The following is an 18524-nucleotide window of genomic DNA, read 5'->3' on the forward strand; positions in this document are numbered from 1 at the left end:
TTTATGCTGACAAACCAGTTTGCTGAGGTTTTTATTTCAGCTACTCAGTTATTTTTCAGTTGTGCTATGTATTGCTTTGTGTTGCATCATCATTAGAATTCAAAGATGTTGTCTATAGAGCCTGATCCTGCACACTATATAAAATACAGCAAGAGGTGTTATGTTGGTTGACAAGTAAAGAAGCTGCGTATGCAAGGAAATAATTCAGGATCAAGTGTATGATTAGTATTTGAAGCCTCTACTGGGAATTTCTAATAGTAGCTACCTGTACTTCTGTAGAATCCTGAAGTATAGTCAGGCTGAGATGCTATTCATGATTTGCTCTTTAAAACTGTAGTAAACAGTTCTACTGCAAATTATGGCATATAGTAGTTTTGGCTGTTTGTGTTACGTAATTGCTTCCAGTGGCTGGGTTTGGATTAAACAGTCAAGCTAGACAGATGATGAATACATTCTGTTCTCCACCCCCCCCCTTTTTTCCCCCACATATTTAAAGTATCAGTTAGTAAATACTTTCTTTTATGTTGTTTCCTGTGGCTAATGACGTGGTTGTTTGCAGAGCGTGCTAGTGAAAGTATCCATCAACTGAAATACGCTTTAGACGAAAGACAGTTTGCAACGGGTGAAGGTGAAGCTGGATTTGACCAGTCCTGTGTGGACAGGGGAGACGACGAGAGAGAGAATTCAGCCTGGCAGGAACTGCAGCACAGTCATGCAGGTATGATGATTCTGAAAGCAAATAGTTTCAGAAATATTAGAAATAATATTAATTCCATCCAAACAAGAAAGAATTTTTGGTTATTAATCAATTTTTAATCTCTTCTTAGTTAATCAACTTAAAACTTTGTTGCAACATCAGGAAAGAATGGAAAGTGAAGCCTCCCCATCGAGGAGAAAGTCATTCTCTGTATGTATTTCTGCCTTGTTTCTTCGTGTTATTTGAATGAATAGCATACATGCTGAGATCAGATATCTAGTCTCTGAGAAGAATAAGGAACCCCAAATTATTTTAATCTTCTGAAATGTAGGAGATCCTCAAGGATGTGGCCAGAACTGAGTATGCCTATGATCACAGCAGAAGAACAAGAAATTTCTTAATACAGGATTCAGACTTGTCTCCTTTTTTTTTTTTTTACTGTCTAGTGTGGATGGCAGATCACATTACTTTCAGCTTTCTGATCTTCTCTCCACCAAAAGTCCATCCTTTTTTTTTTTTTTTTTTTTTAAAACATGTGGGATTGATTGCAAAGACAGATTTCTGTAAGAGCAGCTTCTCTTTTCCTTTACCACTCTACTCTGAGGATTCAGGAGGGCTTTCTTATGCTATAACCATGCCTTTTCTTCAGAGGATTAGAGAGGTTCATATAACAACAGTTTCTGTAGCTCTTTACCTAAATGCAGTGGTTCTCTGGTAGAGCTAATTACATCGGAGGGACACCCTTACACAGGCTTCTCAAATTTGTCCTTCTCACAGCAGAACTGCACCAAAATAGGCAAAGGTGGACAGTTCAGTTACTACTCTGTAGCAGTTGTTCTGTATCCCTATAGGAGAAAGAACTTAAAGGCATTGTTCCAGCTGCATCTTACGATGGCCTCCACTGACAGCTTCGCTTGGTTTATAGTAAACAATGCCAGTAACTCTTCCCTGTCAAAAATGAGATAGTAGTAGAACAATTTGAAGCCTCTATTCCCAGATGGGTCTTAGCTAGCCTAACTGCACTCAGCACAGGTTCCTGACACCATCAGTACAAGTGGAGTCCTTGTGACATTTTCCCATTGTTTCTTGCCAGTTTATAGGGCAGCACGTTTAAGACTGCCCGATTTAAAATGTCTTTAATTCCTGGAGTTTAGAGGTTTGAATTTTGAGGCACTCTGGAAAAGCACAACTGGGTCAACTTCTTTGTGGTGGCAAAAACATTTGTTACTGTGAAGTAAACTAGCTTCTAAAACTGCATTTGTATTTCATGTATATATGGTAAACTTTTGAATATTAAGAATGCAAATATGAACAGCATTTCTGAGACTTATGCATAGATGTTTGCTATTTCATACTGATTGGGTGTATCTTTCAGTTCCGCTTTTAATATTTGGTCTTGTTTAAATATTTGCCTCCCTGGCCTCTGTTATTTGACCCTATAATGCATGTTATTTCAAGCTGTGATCAGAATATTGAGTAGAAGTTCCCTAATCAAGAGATAACAATTGTGTAATAAAAAGAAAACAGCAAATTATCTAACAGACATTTGTCCCATCAAAGGGCAGATAAAGACATTTTAAATAACACTGTCACTGTGATATTTCTTTATCAGTTATGTTAATAAGTCCTCTTTTCTTCTGTCAGGAAAATACATTACTCTTTTAGTGAAACCATTTTTTTTTTAATCACTCTTGCGTATGTTACACCAATGGTAAGTTTCTCATGTTAAATGTTAGTCCTGTTCTTCAGTAAAAATAAATTTGAATATAAATGGAGTTTTCCGCATTTTCCCTGCTGCTGTTTGATTTTTTTTCAGTGATTAGTTGGAGTTGCTAGCTGCAAGGTATCCATTATACTTTCAGAAAGCAGTGAGGGATGAGAGGGAGCTGGAGGAACAGAGAAATGGATTACAAATATTCTTGGAAGTATAATACATGTACTCTAACAAGTATGTTTTGCTTTTTAAAACCGTGTATAAACTAGTTAAGATTAATAGACCGTAAAGCAAGGTGAATTCTGATTCAATGGAGCTTGGAATTTACAGGCTGTGGGCCAGGGTGGAATTCTTGCAAACTCAGAGTCAATTCTATGAATGTTTTTCTGGAGGGTCCTGGAAAACTGTCTGTTTGTCTCCTCAGTTGTTGTTCCAGATGTCTCAAGATTCTCACTGAGGGAGCATGAACAGTTGTGTCAAATAAAGAACAGATTGTCAAAAGAGTGTCTTTTTGTTCCTTTGCTGCTTTCTTCTGCATTTTGAACGAGTATATTTGTTGAACACTTCCTGTGTCTGTCAGAATGGAAAATAATTCTTTTCTCAGTGGTTGTTTTAGACTAAATACAAAGCTTTAATTAGGAGCAATTAAATAATTACTTCCAACTGCCTTGTTTGTTTGCCGTGTTGTCTTGTTTTTTTTTTTTTTTTTGTTATTATAATGAGAATTTACTTAGGGTTTTTGTTTTAAATACGGAACAATATCCAGAGACTTCTAGCATAGAGTAGATCACTTATTTATTTTTAAATACATTGCATATTCAGCTTATGTTCATAAACATCTGTTTCAAATAAAATTGCCAAATACACTTTTCGTATCTGATTTTAAATCCATCTTCAATGAGGAAAGGCTGGCATGTTAACCTTGTCTCAGTCTTGTTTCTTCTAAAGTATGAAACAAAGTTTAAAATATTTTGGACTGTTTATAAAATTATATGCCTCTATATAGTCAAAATTTATATAGGGTAGAATATGATATGAAGGCTTTGATTGCTAGAAACTTTTGCTGTCTTTACAGATTTGTTTATTCATCATCCATGTACAATACACTTAAATCTCATAGTAGGTTTGTTTGGTGGGGTTTGTTTGTTTTCTTTTTTCCTCAGTTAGTGGATTTGACCTTTATCCTTAAAGGTAAGACAGGCATGTTAACACCTTATTGTGGGGAAAAACATTGACTGTTGTCAGCTGCAGAATCTATAGATATAATTATTAGAAGATGTTACAACTAGCTGTTAGTAGCTTGATTTTGAATGCTGAATGTTTCAAAAATAATTTTTAAAAATAGGGTTATTGGTTTCTAAATCTTGTAAGAGGTCCCAGAGACTTAAGAGCTGTAACTGTTCATTTAGTTTTTGAAAATACGATCTAGGATCTTCAAGGCGTTAGGCATATTTGAAGAGCATATCCTTGGTTTCTAAAAATCTATAATTGAATCATTTCCTGCAAAATAGGCGAGATTCTGACGTAAGATCACAGAAATTAGTAGAATTGTATCAGTTTCAAACTAGCTGGGGATCAGTATCAAGAGGCCTGTCTTTTCATGCAGAGTAGTAAACTAATATTAGAAATGTAACTGTTTTCTGAGGGGCCCTCATTAGCAAACTACCTATGAATTTTGTACCCTTACCAGCGAACAATATGAAGAAAGGCACTTCAGCCTATTACAAATGTCTATCAATCCAATAAATTGGTGAAAAATGCAGACATCTTTCACAGAAGAGGATATATATTCAACTTGGAAATGTGTCCCAATTTCAATGTTTAAAAAAAGAGGAGAGAGACAGACTTGAGGGTTTGCGTGGATCAGCTTTCTTTTAGCTTCAGTAATTAAAATAATTCATATATGTCAACTAGCATTAGAATGCACTTACACAGTTCTTTCAGTGGATGAAATCTGCCATAGTGACATATCGAACTATGGTAGTAAAACAATACTGCAATACATAAAGAAAACTCGTGAGGCTTTGATAGTAACTGTTTTCTTGACTGTAAAGGTAGAATATCCATTAAATATCTTCATTATTATTCAAAGATGGTTTCATTGTAGAATGGCATATTTATGGTTAATATTGCTACTATATTAAAATTATTTTATGGTATGTCACTTTGTTGTATCTAAACAAATTATAATAATATATACAAACAATATTTGTAGTAACTACTCTAAGTCCTTTCTATTAGACTAACAAGGACTGTTATTAGAATGATCAAAGAGAGGCTGTGATTTTCAGGAAACCATTTGAATTGTGATTTTTAAGGATAGATTTATTTACATTCTTATTTAATCTGCACTGTATTCTTTAGGAGTAAATGCTGTAAAGCTATCGAGATTGTGTGTTGCCCAGATTTGGTAAAAAGTTTAATCCCTGTTTAAATCCTATTTTAAAAAAGCAGAGATTTAGTTGTTTATCTTGAATATACAACATCTGTTGGGGATTCCCTTCAGTATCTGTCTTCAGTAGTTATTTGTGAGGGTAACAAAACTTTTGTCTATAAGTAGAGTGTTCAGAAACAGAGTTGGAAAGGAAGTGGGAGTTTTTCAGAAGTGCCTTTTAAAATAACAGGTTCTTTAATAAACATAGTCTCTAGTAAAATGTGTACATTTTACTGCATTTCTTTAGAGGTATTAAAATTGCAGGCACAGTTGTGTTTTTGCAGCAATTATGAATTAGCATTTAGAGTTGTATTCTTTGATGCATACCCACAACTCTAATGTAAAATTCAAGAGATTTTTTTAAAGAGATTTTTGTTTTCAAGAAGAAAATACCCCCTTACATTTGTCTAAAATACATCATGCACTTAAACAGTGGTATGAATATCATTTACAAATCAGGTAGTGGATATGATTTAATCCTGTTTTATAGATTTGTTTTGTTAAGCAGTTGTACATGTATTTTTGATAAGAGTGACTTTTTTACTTTTCGTATTGAAGATTTAAAATTCCTATTATCTATTTCTTCCCCACAATCAAATACATGGTGACTTTAAGTGTAAATAGTATTCTGTGTGCAACCAATATTTTACTGCAAAAAATGGAAAACTAGACAATAACACATACTATTCTTTACTTCCTTCAGAAACCCCCAGAAGCTGTAACTGAAGATTTACCTGCTGTTTCTGATCTGGTTCCTATAATTAACGATCAGTCCCAGTACATTAACCACTTAGAAGCAGAAGTGAAGTTCTGCAAGGTATTATACAACATACTTTAGCTACTAAAACCCTGATCTCCTAAATATGAAGAATTATTTTAAAAATGGCTTATACTTGGCCTTGAGATTGTGATTGTTTTAATAACCAAAACTGAGGTCAATGCAGTTCAGTAGATACTGAGCCTTACTGTGCATCTTGGTGCCCTGTGTACTGTTTAAGGGCATCCAGAGACATGTTTACTTTTAAAAACAAGCACATACTTTTTTTCTTTTTTTTAAGAAGCACTTTCATGGCTCAAATTTCCATCTAACATGTTTCCATCTTTTGAGTATCCTTATTCTGTTTAAAAGGGTTAAGATAATTGGGCACATTCATATCTTGACTAGGCTTCTGGTCTGAACATATATTTAAATGTTGATAGTTGTCTCCAAGGAGCCTTTTACATCCGGTTGCTTTATCTTATAGGAGGAATTGTCTGGGATGAAAGATCGAATACAAGTAGTTGCTCTTGAAAATGAGGAACTCCATCAGAAACTGAAATTTTTAACTGCAGAACACACATTGAGAGAACAAACTCTTCTAGATGCCTCAGTAAGTTCTTATTTTTCTGTTGTTGTTTTAATCAAGGCTCAGGGACCTAATTCCTTTAACTAAAAGCTATGTAAATGGCTGTCCTGTAACTGAATTTTAGTCACCATTCTATGATAGTTTGAAAGCATGTAGGTAACACTGTTGTCAGAGGTTGCCAAGCAAATTAACTTCTTTATTGGTTCTTCTATGTTACTATAATGAAAATTAGAATATTCAATACTTATGTAATTATTGTTAATAAACAGCCTATATAATTAAATTGAATCATTAATATTTTTATTTTAGGCAAATGCTCAGAACTCCTGGCCTGTAGATGGTAATGACTGTAGTGTATATCACCCCATCACCTCTTCACCAGCATGTACCAAAAAGCAGGCTTTCGCCTCAGCAGCTGTTGGAGGTGCAGAAAAATGGCATTTAGAACTGGTTGGTATTAATTTTCTTTGTGGGGTCATACCTTTAAATAAGCTTTCAGTGTGTCTTTGTTGCTGCTGTTCTGATGATTAATTTTCTGACAGACTTATGGGAGGAGTTTTGGTTGACTGAACCTTAATCTGAGGTCAAATCTTTTTCCCTTGAAGCTCATCTTCTGATTATCCCATCATTATTATTATTATCCAGTTAGACACAGATGGTAGGCTGTCTCTGCAAATGTTGACTTCTCAGAGATAAAACTTGGTTTAAGGAGGTCACTTCAGTGATGGCTGCACAATATATAATGCTCTTGAGATTCCTGGCAGTAACACTACCCAGCAGACAGGTGGGAACTGGCGACTGTAATTTAGCAGCCCTGTAGACAAGCTCTTTGGCAATGAGTCTGTCTGCTCCTGGAGCACTGCAGGATCGGCAAGAAGCAAAAGTGACTTTGTCCAGTTTATCTTTCCTGAGCTGAATCACACATATTGTGCCTTTAGAGAGACAGAAGTTCCCTAGTGATTTGGAGATAGTGTTTTCTCTATCTTTTTTTTTTTTTAGTTTGGGAACATAGTCTTGTTTGGCCCTAAACTGATGGTTAACCTTGCCATCTGTTGGGAAAAACATGGTTAACCCAAAGTTTTGGTGTATCCATGTGCATGTGCATGTTGTGGAATTCAAAGGACATTTTGATTCTTCAAGATAATTATTTTTATTTATTAATTTCTCCCAGTTAAATTTATTTTTATTATTTTGTGTTCGGTCTGGAGCTGAAAACATCTTCTGTGCTCCCTAACATCTTCACTTATTTGAAAGCTAGTTTTTACAATAAACGGTCCTTTGTCTGTCATATTTGGAGTAAGAGAATCATATTGATTGGCTCACTCAAGCACAAAAAGAGCCATAATTTTCTGGCGTTTTCTCTCATTAATCACCACCATTTTATTTAACATTGTTATGGTTGATTTATATATCTAGTTCTTTGCCAGGTAATAGGTTTATAGATAAGTAGGTGGTTTACTTGAAGTTCTTCAGAATGGTGCAAACAATCTCTTCTTCTATTTCTACTGACTTCAGGGAAAGCAAGAGCAAACCCAACAAACAAGATCATCAGTTTTTGTAAAGCATTGTAGACAGTTGAAATCAGTGGAGCTGGTGCAATTTATACCATATAAGGATCTGGCAGGATGTGTAGAAATAAGAAAAAGGGAGGCTTATTCATTTTGTAGACTTTCAGAAAAGTGTGAAATACTTGAATTTCTCTGTATCTAGTGTTTCAACAAGTTTATATTTTCAAGGGAAATCAGTGAATGTGGCTAATGTCTAGGTTTATTTATAAAGACAAAAGACTATGAAAAAAGTAAAAGATACTATTTTCTCCCATCTTTTCCATAGGATAAACTGAAACTTCTTTATCAAGAAAAAGCCAATATCCTTGAGGCTCAAATACAGTCTCTACGGTAAAGTGAAAAAATTTTTCTTTAAATTATTTTTTAAAATACTATCAACTTGTAACAACGTAAACCACTCTTAATTTGAATTTAAGTAAGAGAGTGGGCAATGACTGAATATTGTGTTTACTAGTACAACGTCCCTGAAAGGTAGTTTGACATGAAGTTCTCTCAAATCTAAAGGTAAAATTGTGCATTTGCCAAATTTTGTTCAAGTCAGAAATTCTATTGCTTTCAGTGGGAATATCCTTGTTTTTAAGTTTAAGCATAAGTTTACATAGGACTTGCTGATTTCTGCCCAAGATTTCCCAACAATAGGTCTGTTGTACCATGACTGTCTAAGAATATATACAGAGCAAATTCTATTCAGCTTATAGAATGTATTATATTTAATAGACTGACTACTAAAATGGGAAAAGGTGCACAGAAGATTTCCCAGATGGAAATATGCATGCATGCAGTGCATATATCGTGTGCAAAGTAAATCCAATGCAACCAGAATGTGTCAGACTTACTATATGTATGCTGCCCAGATGGCCTGCATCCAAAAGCTTTGGATTCACTGCACAGTTTGTCAAATTGAGCTATATGTGCACAGTGTGCATTTGTCTGGAACTTCCTGATGTCAGCATTCCTTCTGCTTGTGCTCTGCCTGGACTGTCAGATGCTTGGAAATTCTGGAAAAAATTCTTCAGAGCACCTGGCAAAAAAATTTCAGGAGAAATTAAAAAAAAAACAAAACATGTTTTCCTGAAGATGTGATTGACCTGAAATTTATATGTATTGCTGGATCAGAGCAAGTGTGCTAAATACATCTGGATTTTGTCTAGGGAGCATACGAGGCTTTTATATTGGCAATTTACAGTCAATTTGAGAGTAGGCAAGAAATGTGGTGCTAATGATAGTAGCAGTAAGAACAGCAAAAATTTGTTAGGTTTCCTTAGGATATTGATGTATTTACGCGGCTGATAGTATTTCTTGTTAATAAATTAATTACTCAGTTCAAACAGTATGGAACGCTATACGTTTCATGTAGTAATTTTCTGTATAACTTCACTATTTTCTGAGTTTACAGAGGGAAGGAACAAATTAGTATCATTTTGTTTTGTCTATTGATTTTGATCGGGCAGTTCAATTATTATTTATCTGTGAAGATCTTCCTTACACTGTTGACATTTGTAAAATAATGTGCATTAGAGGGATTCTTACTGTTCTTGTTATGTCATATCTATAAATATAACTTGTAGAAATGTTTGATTGTCGCTCAAATAGCATTTTTGTTTCTTTTTTCTAGAAAAGACCTTTCAGAATCTCAGAAGACATGCCAAGATTTGGAAGGAAGACTAAAACACCAGAAGTCACTCATTTCAACCACAGATTCCAGCTGGGTTGGTGGTCTGTGTCTGAAATGTGCACAACATGGGGCTGTTCTTGCACAGACTCATTCTAGTGTTCATATGCAGACTATCGAGAGGATAACAAAGTAGGTTTGAGGGAGGGGGTATTTACTTCCTAACTTGAAGCACGGTTGCTTACATGAAATTGTGCTAGGTTTCAATGGTGTTTGATTGCGTTAGTAGAGATGTGCTTTTACAGAACAATTGAGTCCTGAGTTCAAATTATAGTGCTAAAGTCAATGGCGGAATATGGGTTTAGGTCCTAGCCATTTTGAAATGCATGATAGTTTGCTGCTTCTTTCAACAGGGAAAGAAAGTTATGTTTTGTAGTTATGATACCTAAGGCAGTACAGATTATTGGTCTGTTGATAGCCTGTGTTTCCTGCATTTTTTCTGCAACAAAAACCTTATCTTTGTCAGGACAAATACAGTGGAAGTCCACGTATTTCAATTGATAATTTTCTGTGTAAATTCCCTATCTTTCTCTAGTTGGGAGTTTTTCTAATTCCGCTTTATTTTCCTTCTATTCGGGAGACTTTTAGGAAAAATTAAAATGAAAAAACATTAGCAGTGTGCTCCCCTTTTTTTCCTTGGATTTACTTAATAGGTCAGGGGTTTGGGATTAGGATATGCTGCTCCTCTGAACTAGAATATTTCCAGATAGAAATTTCATTTGGATAAAAGTAAATAAAATTATTTGCAGATTGAGACAATTATACCCTCTTAATACCCATATGCGTTCAACATATCAAACAATGAAAAGATTAAGTTAAATATAAAATAACATTTTACTGATTGTTAGTCCATTTGCTAAAGATCTCAGTAGCTTAATTAACAAAGAAGTTGCAGAGGAATGTAGAATGCAGAAGTCTTAGTTTAGTTCCAGTTTGCAGCAGTCAAAGGGCTGTTGATTTTTCATTTGATATGTTTAGTTATCTGAACAGTTTTGTTGTACTTAAACACTTAACCTTTAAGAATTTTTTTTCCCTCCCTATTTTATGTCATGAGTAATGAATGTCAGAGTAATTCTGTATTGCTCGGATCTGTTTTTTCAAAACTTTTTTTCTTCCTTTCTTCTTTCTTTCTTTCTTACTTTCTTTTTTTAACATCGATCCCCATTTGCAATGCCAACAGAATGCTACTCAGCTTAGATACATTCATGACCTGAGCCCTTTACTGGTGGTTTCACCGACGGTCCGTTGTTCTTAAGGACAGGTCAGCAAGCAAGTGACACTTTCTGTATCTGCAAAGCTAGCAGTATTTTGTCTTTCAAATTTAACTCATGCTGATTTCAGTCTTACTTTGCTTACCACCTTTGTCTTTTGTTTGTTAATGTTTTATATTTTATATACCTGCTTTTTTTCCCTGTAGGAAGATACAAAAGAAATATTTTTCTTTCTTTATGTGCAGAGAAAGAGATGACTTAATGGATGCACTTGTTTCAGTGAGACGAAACCTGAGAGACATGCAGCAAAGAGAGTCTAATGCTTATGAGCAAGTGAAGCAAGCTGTGCAAATGGCAGAGGAGGCCAATTTAGAAAAAACAAAGGTAAATTCATCATGTGAGAGCTTTTCAATATTCAGAACTACAAATGTTAATTAATTTTCATGCTAATGAGAGAATACATTCATAAGACCTTTATCACATGTTGCTACACTGTAGTAGATTTAAAAGAAAGGAATGTTCAAACTGCATTGTGTGTAGTTCTTCTAAACAGTAACATGAGAAAACATTAAATGAACACCATGTTTGGGTTTTTAAATTATAATCTGAGGCTGTAGGGTGTATGCTGCATCCTCAGGCCATCATTTAGATTCTCATATAGTTTCACAGCCAGACGATAAATAATTAACGGTAGAATTTTAAAGATATTCATGACATACGAGAATAACTCTCAGATCATGCTACCAAGCTGCTCCTGAAAGAATACTTAAAATGGTTGCAAATGGGTTTTTTGCTTCAAAAGAGTGCAGTGCAAGGATTAATTAGCTAATATAACTCTTTGAAGATGAGAAGTGCTGTATGAATGTTATCTGCATGAAACTTTTGGGTACTATGTAAATAATAATGATAAAATCAGTTTTGATCTAATGCTTATATTAGCCCTAATTACTGCACAGAATCAACTGATAGTGAGCTTAATTATTTCCTTGATATTTAGTGACATCTACTGTATAATTTGTGAATTACTATGGAATCACAGAATTTCTTTTCAATGAAATGTTGTTTTTAGTAATGGTCAAAGTTGATATAATTGTCTTGTTGACCAGTTAAGCAGCAGTGATTGGTATTGTTTATGCAGTGCTATAAAGTGTGTGCGTTTGATGTGGGCCTGTCTTTATGGGGAAAATATAACAAGACTTGAAAATCCTATATACTTGTTAACTTTAACTTCAGAGCGTTACAACCCTTCATGTTTTCTGAACAGAGATGATGAATCCTTCTGAGCCCAGCATTTACTGGTAATCACCTGTGTCATCCTGTCTTTGAGGGGTTACATTTTTAGATAGCTTATTAGTTTACCTTTTTGGGTCTACAGTTATCTGATAGAGATGTTATTAGCTTGCTGCCACTTAGAAGAACACTTTTTCTCATCCAGGCAATAAAATAAAGGTATCTATCTTCCTCTTTTTTTCTTGTTGCTGCTGGAAATCTTTATTGTAATATTAAAAAAAAAAAATCCCTACAAAGCCAGTACAGATCATATCAGAAATATGGCCTAGTAATAAAACTTAGTAGGAGAAATTAATAGAACCTTTAATGAGATGGGACTTCTTCGCCATACTGTTTAATTTCTGCCATAAAAAGAAAGCAACTCAACGGGGTCTCTGCTGGCCACCCTCTTCAGTGGAGCAAGGAGATGTGAAGTGCTGTTTTCATACAAGAGCAAATTGTGACCAGCAGTTTGTTCTTTCCATGCTCAAAAGCTGTTTCTATATGAAGGAACAGAGAAAAAATCTTTTACCCCTCCTGCATGAATTTAGTTTTCTTCCAAGTACTGGTATTTCTTTTGAAAGTTACAAACAACCCTTGATTTTTTTTTTCCCCCCATCTTATTCTACCTCTGAAGGCCAAATGCTGTTTTTCTTCTGTAAGTCTCATGGAATCCGGTAGAACAATCCAGCACACAAGTAGAACAAGTAGAAAAGTGAGGGATTAACATTTGGAAGCCCACCATGTTAAAATAATTGCAGCTTCATCATTGAGTTGACAGCAAGTCTGACCTCGGGGGCTTGCTCTTTAAAAACACCATTTTCTTCTGTCTTTTGGTTGTCTCCGTAGCTTTTGGCCTCTTTCTTCCCTGTTAAACTCAGAGCCAGGAGGTGATCTGATAAGGTTAAACTTCCATAGTTCAAGCAAATCCAGGAATGTATTTTCAACATAGGCTTCATAGAAGAATAGTTGTTTGAACTGCTCATTATGTAGTCAAAACAGTGGACCTAACAAAATATAAATTTCTTCTTGCAACTTATATCTTGTAGAGTAGTGTTCTGTTTTGTGTGTCTACCAAACTACAGCAGTATTATGCAGACGACTGTTTGCTGGTGCCTATGTTACTTTTCTACAGAAAAGGACATGGCCACAACGCAGGGATATGAAAGAGACCCTGAGAAGTGTCCCATGGAGTTGATATAAATGATTGGAGACTATTAAAGCATTCTGTAAAAAGGATGGTTTAATTTGCTTCCCTCTTCAACAGTCCAGCCCGAAGGAAAAAATACCAGAGATGAGCTTTGTCCGAGTAAAAGAAAAATAAGCTGTTTCAAAAAACTAATTCAAAAGTAAAGAGAATAAGGTGGTATTCCTAAACAGAGGTTAGTGTAGCTTCCTTAAAATGGGATAGCTGAATATGAGTGAAATGAAATGTAGTTTACTCATGGCCAGCAAGCTCCCTTTGGGGTACTTTGATTACTCTGATTCTCTTTCAAGAAAGCAATGTATTTCTCATTTAAGTTGACATAACACTCAGTTCTTATTGATGTGACAGGGAGACATCAACATAAATTGATAGATTTTTTCTAGTTTGTTAAGAAGATAGTGTCTTCTGTGCTTCTTGGGCATATAAACTTACTTTCCTCAATTTTGATAATCAAGCTCAGGCAAAAATTATAATTACTCACTTCCCACTAGATTCATCTATAACCCGTGTTTTAGCACTTTGGATTAACTCTACTGAAAATTCATAAATGCTTACTTAATCTTCTTCACTTGAGAAACCTGAAAATCAAAAGAATTATTTGTTTGTACCTTTACACAATTCTTCCAGCTGTTTTCTTAGTCTTCTGCACTCGGTAATTCATTACAGGGGGGAGCAAGTAGAAATGCATACTCCCTGTGCCACTTGTCCCCCCATAAGGTGCAGTTGGGCAGTAACTACAGATCTCCACTGCTTGCATGGAGTTAAATATAGAGACTGACTCTAGTCTTGAATGATGTGCACATGGCTATTTCAAGTGCAAGTCAGATAATCGTGTTAGTTTTAGAAGAACTCAGGATATCATTTTGTCCTTATCATGACTTCTGAATGCAGTTAGATTGATAAATTATGGTACGACATGTATGCACATACAAACATATACATGTACTGTCATTTTGTTAGTCCTATTCCAGATGTTAACACACTAGTGCATGCATAAATGTCATAATAACTATTTAAAATACAAAAACCCCTCCATTCTAATAGCAAATCAGTTTCTCTGAAAGTATTAGATAAATGACATGTTTTTTTAAAACCTTAGATTTCTTCCACTTAAAAACTAGAGTTTTTTCTAGGCTTTAGTCCAGTGTGAGCAGCTGAAAAGTGAGATGGAACGGCAGAAGAGTCGTCTTGAACGGGAATTAGTTGCCCAGCTAGACAAGAGGACTGATGAAAAAGAAGCACTGCGGGAAAAAGTAAAGAAAGAAAGGGAGGACTTGACAACAATGGTAAGAGTTGTTTTCAATTTGTGTATTATAAAGAATGTTCAGTCCTCTTTAAAGTTTCTGTTTGCTGTTCTTTTTAATGTAAGTTTAATTTTGGATTTGAGAGCTCAGTAAATAACTTCTGTTTCAGCTTTAAAGCCCTGGTAAGTAACTAGGTGATCCTCTGAGTCTGAATAGCTGAGTTTTATGCTATGTCATTAGATATATACTAGATTTTTAATGCTACACACTTTCTTTTTAGTTAGCACAGTATTTTCTAATGCACTTTGTCAAAATAGTAAAGAGCTAAGCAATATATGATACAATGTTCTTACCTAGCTTCTTCAAAAGAATATTGTTTAGGTTGCAAAATAAAGCATTCAGAAATCAGCACGTGCCAAAATTACGACTCTTTACAACTTTGACCTTAAGTATATATTTATGTTATAGTATCACTTTAATTGCATTCTAATACAGTATTTTTCAGTGTGATCTTGTCATATGCTTAATATGCTGACCTGTAGAAATGTATTGGAGTCGTTTCTCACTTAGGTTTTTAAACTTTCTGAGACGGAATCTGTCTCATCATTTGTATTGTGGCCATTACAACAGAGCCCTGATAACCTTGTTTTTTAGGCTTCTAAATCCTAGTGTAATATGAGTATAAAACATGACTTTTTTTCTGTGCAGTGGGAAGGTACAAAGGAAACCTTATGCTAACAGCAGTAAACCTGTGAGATGTGACAGAGGAGGCACTTAAAAGATGAATGGAGAAAGAAGTAGGAAAAAGAATAGAGATAGAAACACGCCATGAATTAGTGGTTTTCATGCTTGAGTTGCTACTTATTTAACCATTTTTTGGTTGATCTCTGTTGACTACAGGCTTTTTCCTTAGTTATTTGTATTGGCTCCTTTTAGAAATAGACCACATGGTTTTCAAAATCTGGAGAACACAAGCTGAAAAATCACTGGACAAAACAAATGATTTAAGCGTTTAAAAAAGAGGAGGTCCTTTGGTAGTGTTTGGTTGTGAAATGACTTGAAAGCTGCTAGAGGAGCTAGTGGGGGAGCAAGGTGATATGGTTGCATTTCTGGTATTATGAGATGGTGGACAATAACATTTGAAAGCTGCTATAGTGCATGGGAAGTCAAAGCCTTTGACTCCAATTGCAGATAATAAAACAGGAATTAAGTATAGTGAGAGAGGTCAAGTAAGTGATATTACAGTCATTTAAGGAAGTGAACTGTTTTAAGTGATGATCAAAAATCTGTTGCCAGGACAAACTAAAATAGAAGATTAACCCTACCCTGGAAACACCGAGATATATTAAGCAATTCCTTGTTCAAGTAGTTGTTATCTGTTAGAAGTTATACTTCTTACAAATTTAATTATTTAATTACATATTTACTTTAGAGCAGAGTATGCACTCTAAAATATGGCTTATTTACACAAGCATCTCATACCTTTCATTATTACAACATGAAGTTTACCTCTTTATGTCACCACATCTCTTCGTATTTCATCACCCACTGTTTTGTAGTTTATTGGAACTGATTCCAACTTGGAAGACTTGTAGTCTTTTATCTTTTTAAAATCCTACATACACTGTAAACAATGTATCATAATGTCATATGTGGTAAATAAGAATGAATATGGGATGACTGTAAAAATTTATGATCAATGTGTATGATCTCCATCTACTTATGATTAACTCTGGCTTTTCTGTTTGGGGAAAATCAAACTGCAGAAACGGTGTACTGTGCATTAAGTTAATCTCCATGTGAATATTTTATCAGTACCTTTAAGAAGTGATTTGTTTGAAGAGAAGAATTGGCATGATACATAAATCAGGTAGTATGTATAATGAGTGAAAAATACTTATGAATATATAATCCTCTAGGTTTGGCTTTGAATTCCTGTAAGTTAACCTAGAACTGTCAGACACCATTATTTCCACTTATATTAGTCAGCTTTAGGGCTAAATAGCTCCAGGATAAGCTATCTGTTTTATTGTTATATTTTGTCACCATTCAGCAAAATTTGATCTGAGCTGCATTAGAATTTTTAGCATATTCTACCAATATGCTTGTTGCACAGCCCCATGTTTTTAGTGCTGAAATACTGTCTCAGCTTAAGAATTAGTTTAAGATCTGCAGTTGCAGTGTGGTTGCAAGTTTTCTTTTTGCTGGTGGAAAAGATAGCTCTGGAAACATGAATTTATCAAAATCAGTCTACAGAAGGTAGAAAATGATGTTAATTAGTACCCTTGCAGCTGCAAGAGTAATGGAACCTGCTACTTCTGACATTGTGACCCTACTAACAAGTCCTGGAGACTAGTCTGGGTTTCAGATAAATTACTGTATGGTAAATTAATACAAACTAATGAACCCACTTCTACAATCATTTAGCCACATTCTGCCATATTCTTGCTTATAATGTTTTCTCTGCAATTTAAAATACAGTTTTTATTACATAACTGCAATTGCTTTCAAGGAGAAGGTCCCATAAGGTTTAGCTCTGTGGTTGGTTGAACTTCCTCATTGCAATGTTTTTGGGTTTTTTTTGCAGGTGACAGCCATGTCTGAGAATGTGGCCACACTGGAGGCTCAGGTAGAGAGAATAACAAGGGAGAAGAACTCACTAGCTAACCAGTTAGAAGAAACGCAGCATCAACTTTCATCTCTTGAAATGGAGATGAATAAGGTACAGACATTTATATAGGAGTATTGAGCCTGGTTTTGCTTATCATGATGAGCTGAAAGGTGAGGGGGTTTGTTTGTTTGTTTGTGTTTTGCTTCTGTGTTTTCCTGTATATTGGAAAAGAATGTATGCTAAATGTAAACGTCCTCTGAAAATCCCAGAGACACAATTTTACAAGGAAAAATAACTTTTAAATCTGCTAAGCCACCTTGTGATACAAAGGTTCACAAAATGAAGGAGCATTTTTATGAACGTCTGAAAGATTTGTTTAACCATTTCTGAAACGTAAAGTTTTAGTTTTTAGGCTAGGTTCAGAGATGGCTGTAGCACCACTATGAAAAAAGAGAAGGCGGTGGTATAAATATCCACTGGGCTGGAAAGAACAATTTCATAGCCTACTGATATGAAGAAGTCTCCTGGGAGAGATGATACTGGAGTTCCAGTCGCTGTTTCAGTTAATATTAATTGATACAAAGTTGAATGGCTTTTAATAGGAAAGATTGAGAGTGGGCACCTCATAGTAGTCTATGGTGTTGTTTTACTGCACTGTCCCAAGAGGTTGGAAACCCGTGTTTGTGTCTCTGTCCTGAATGGAGATGTCTCAAATATCCTGGAGCAGTGTCCTACCTGTTGAGCTATAGGCTTTAATTTAAATAAATTGCCATAGCCTATTTTTATTGGCTATGTAAGTGGCATCCAAGTTACCTTGTGACTCTAAATACGTGTTTCTAAACTCTGCCATTACTAAAAACAGTAAATATCAACATTTTTCCAATTTGGATTTTGTCTGAAATAATTTTTTTCTGCATGCACCAGAAGTCAGGGAAAAATCTCTCAATTTGAGATTAAAATTTTTTTTCCCTTCATTCTGAAATACTAGGAGCCTGAAAAATCAGTTATTAGGACAGCACCATCTGCTGATTCTTCTGTGTTATTCAGTTTGTACTATGTATGGTGGAGCCAAGGGCAAGGATGGAAGATGGCTGTGTTTTTTTGTTTTGCTTGGAGAAAGGGACATGTCACACTTTGTTACATCTTCCGAATGAAGAAAGGAGGACAGAGTTGGCAATCCATGCAGTTGCATCTTAGGATTTTTCAATTGCACATGATATTTCGGTATTAAAAAAAAAAAACAAAAAAAAAAAACTTAAGAACTTTGTCTTTGTTCGGAGCATTTGTTACCTTCCGTTATTTGAAACAGGGCTGAATTCACAAGCTATCCTCTTTCCTCCCATGCTTTGAATTTATAAGTGATGCTGCTCCTTAAAATTATAACAGTTGTTTTTGTTTGTTGATCTGATCTCGGTATGTATATTTACCCCACATTTTTTAAGAAAAAAAAAGTGGAAAGGAGCAGAGGTATGAGACTGAAAAATAGAAATGAATTTGGATTGTTGAATGTGTGAGAGAAGAGATTATTGAGAAATACAGAGGGAATATAGA

The 18524-nt window shown here is 35.0% G+C and overlaps 1 protein-coding gene across 11 annotated transcripts in view; it reads left to right on the forward strand.

Annotated features, from left to right (window-relative positions):
- The window catches only part of SDCCAG8 (SHH signaling and ciliogenesis regulator SDCCAG8), a 124638-nt gene that overhangs the window by 10023 nt on the left and 96091 nt on the right, over positions 1 to 18524 (forward strand). For 10 of the 11 annotated variants that reach the window (XM_064509395.1, XM_064509393.1, XM_064509391.1 and 7 more), the window contains 10 exons: positions 560 to 718; positions 828 to 907; positions 5549 to 5662; positions 6090 to 6215; positions 6501 to 6641; positions 8025 to 8089; positions 9375 to 9563; positions 10888 to 11026; positions 14252 to 14404; positions 16950 to 17084. In XM_064509395.1, coding sequence (XP_064365465.1) covers positions 866 to 907; positions 5549 to 5662; positions 6090 to 6215; positions 6501 to 6641; positions 8025 to 8089; positions 9375 to 9563; positions 10888 to 11026; positions 14252 to 14404; positions 16950 to 17084 — 1104 coding nt within the window. In that variant the 5' untranslated portion in view covers positions 560 to 718; positions 828 to 865. The remainder of the gene's footprint in view (positions 1 to 559; positions 719 to 827; positions 908 to 5548; positions 5663 to 6089; positions 6216 to 6500; positions 6642 to 8024; positions 8090 to 9374; positions 9564 to 10887; positions 11027 to 14251; positions 14405 to 16949; positions 17085 to 18524) is intronic. The other variant, XM_064509396.1, reaches the window with a different exon arrangement.

This window comes from Dromaius novaehollandiae, chromosome 3 (assembly GCF_036370855.1).
Source record: "Dromaius novaehollandiae isolate bDroNov1 chromosome 3, bDroNov1.hap1, whole genome shotgun sequence".
NCBI classification, from domain to species: Eukaryota; Metazoa; Chordata; class Aves; order Casuariiformes; family Dromaiidae; genus Dromaius; species Dromaius novaehollandiae.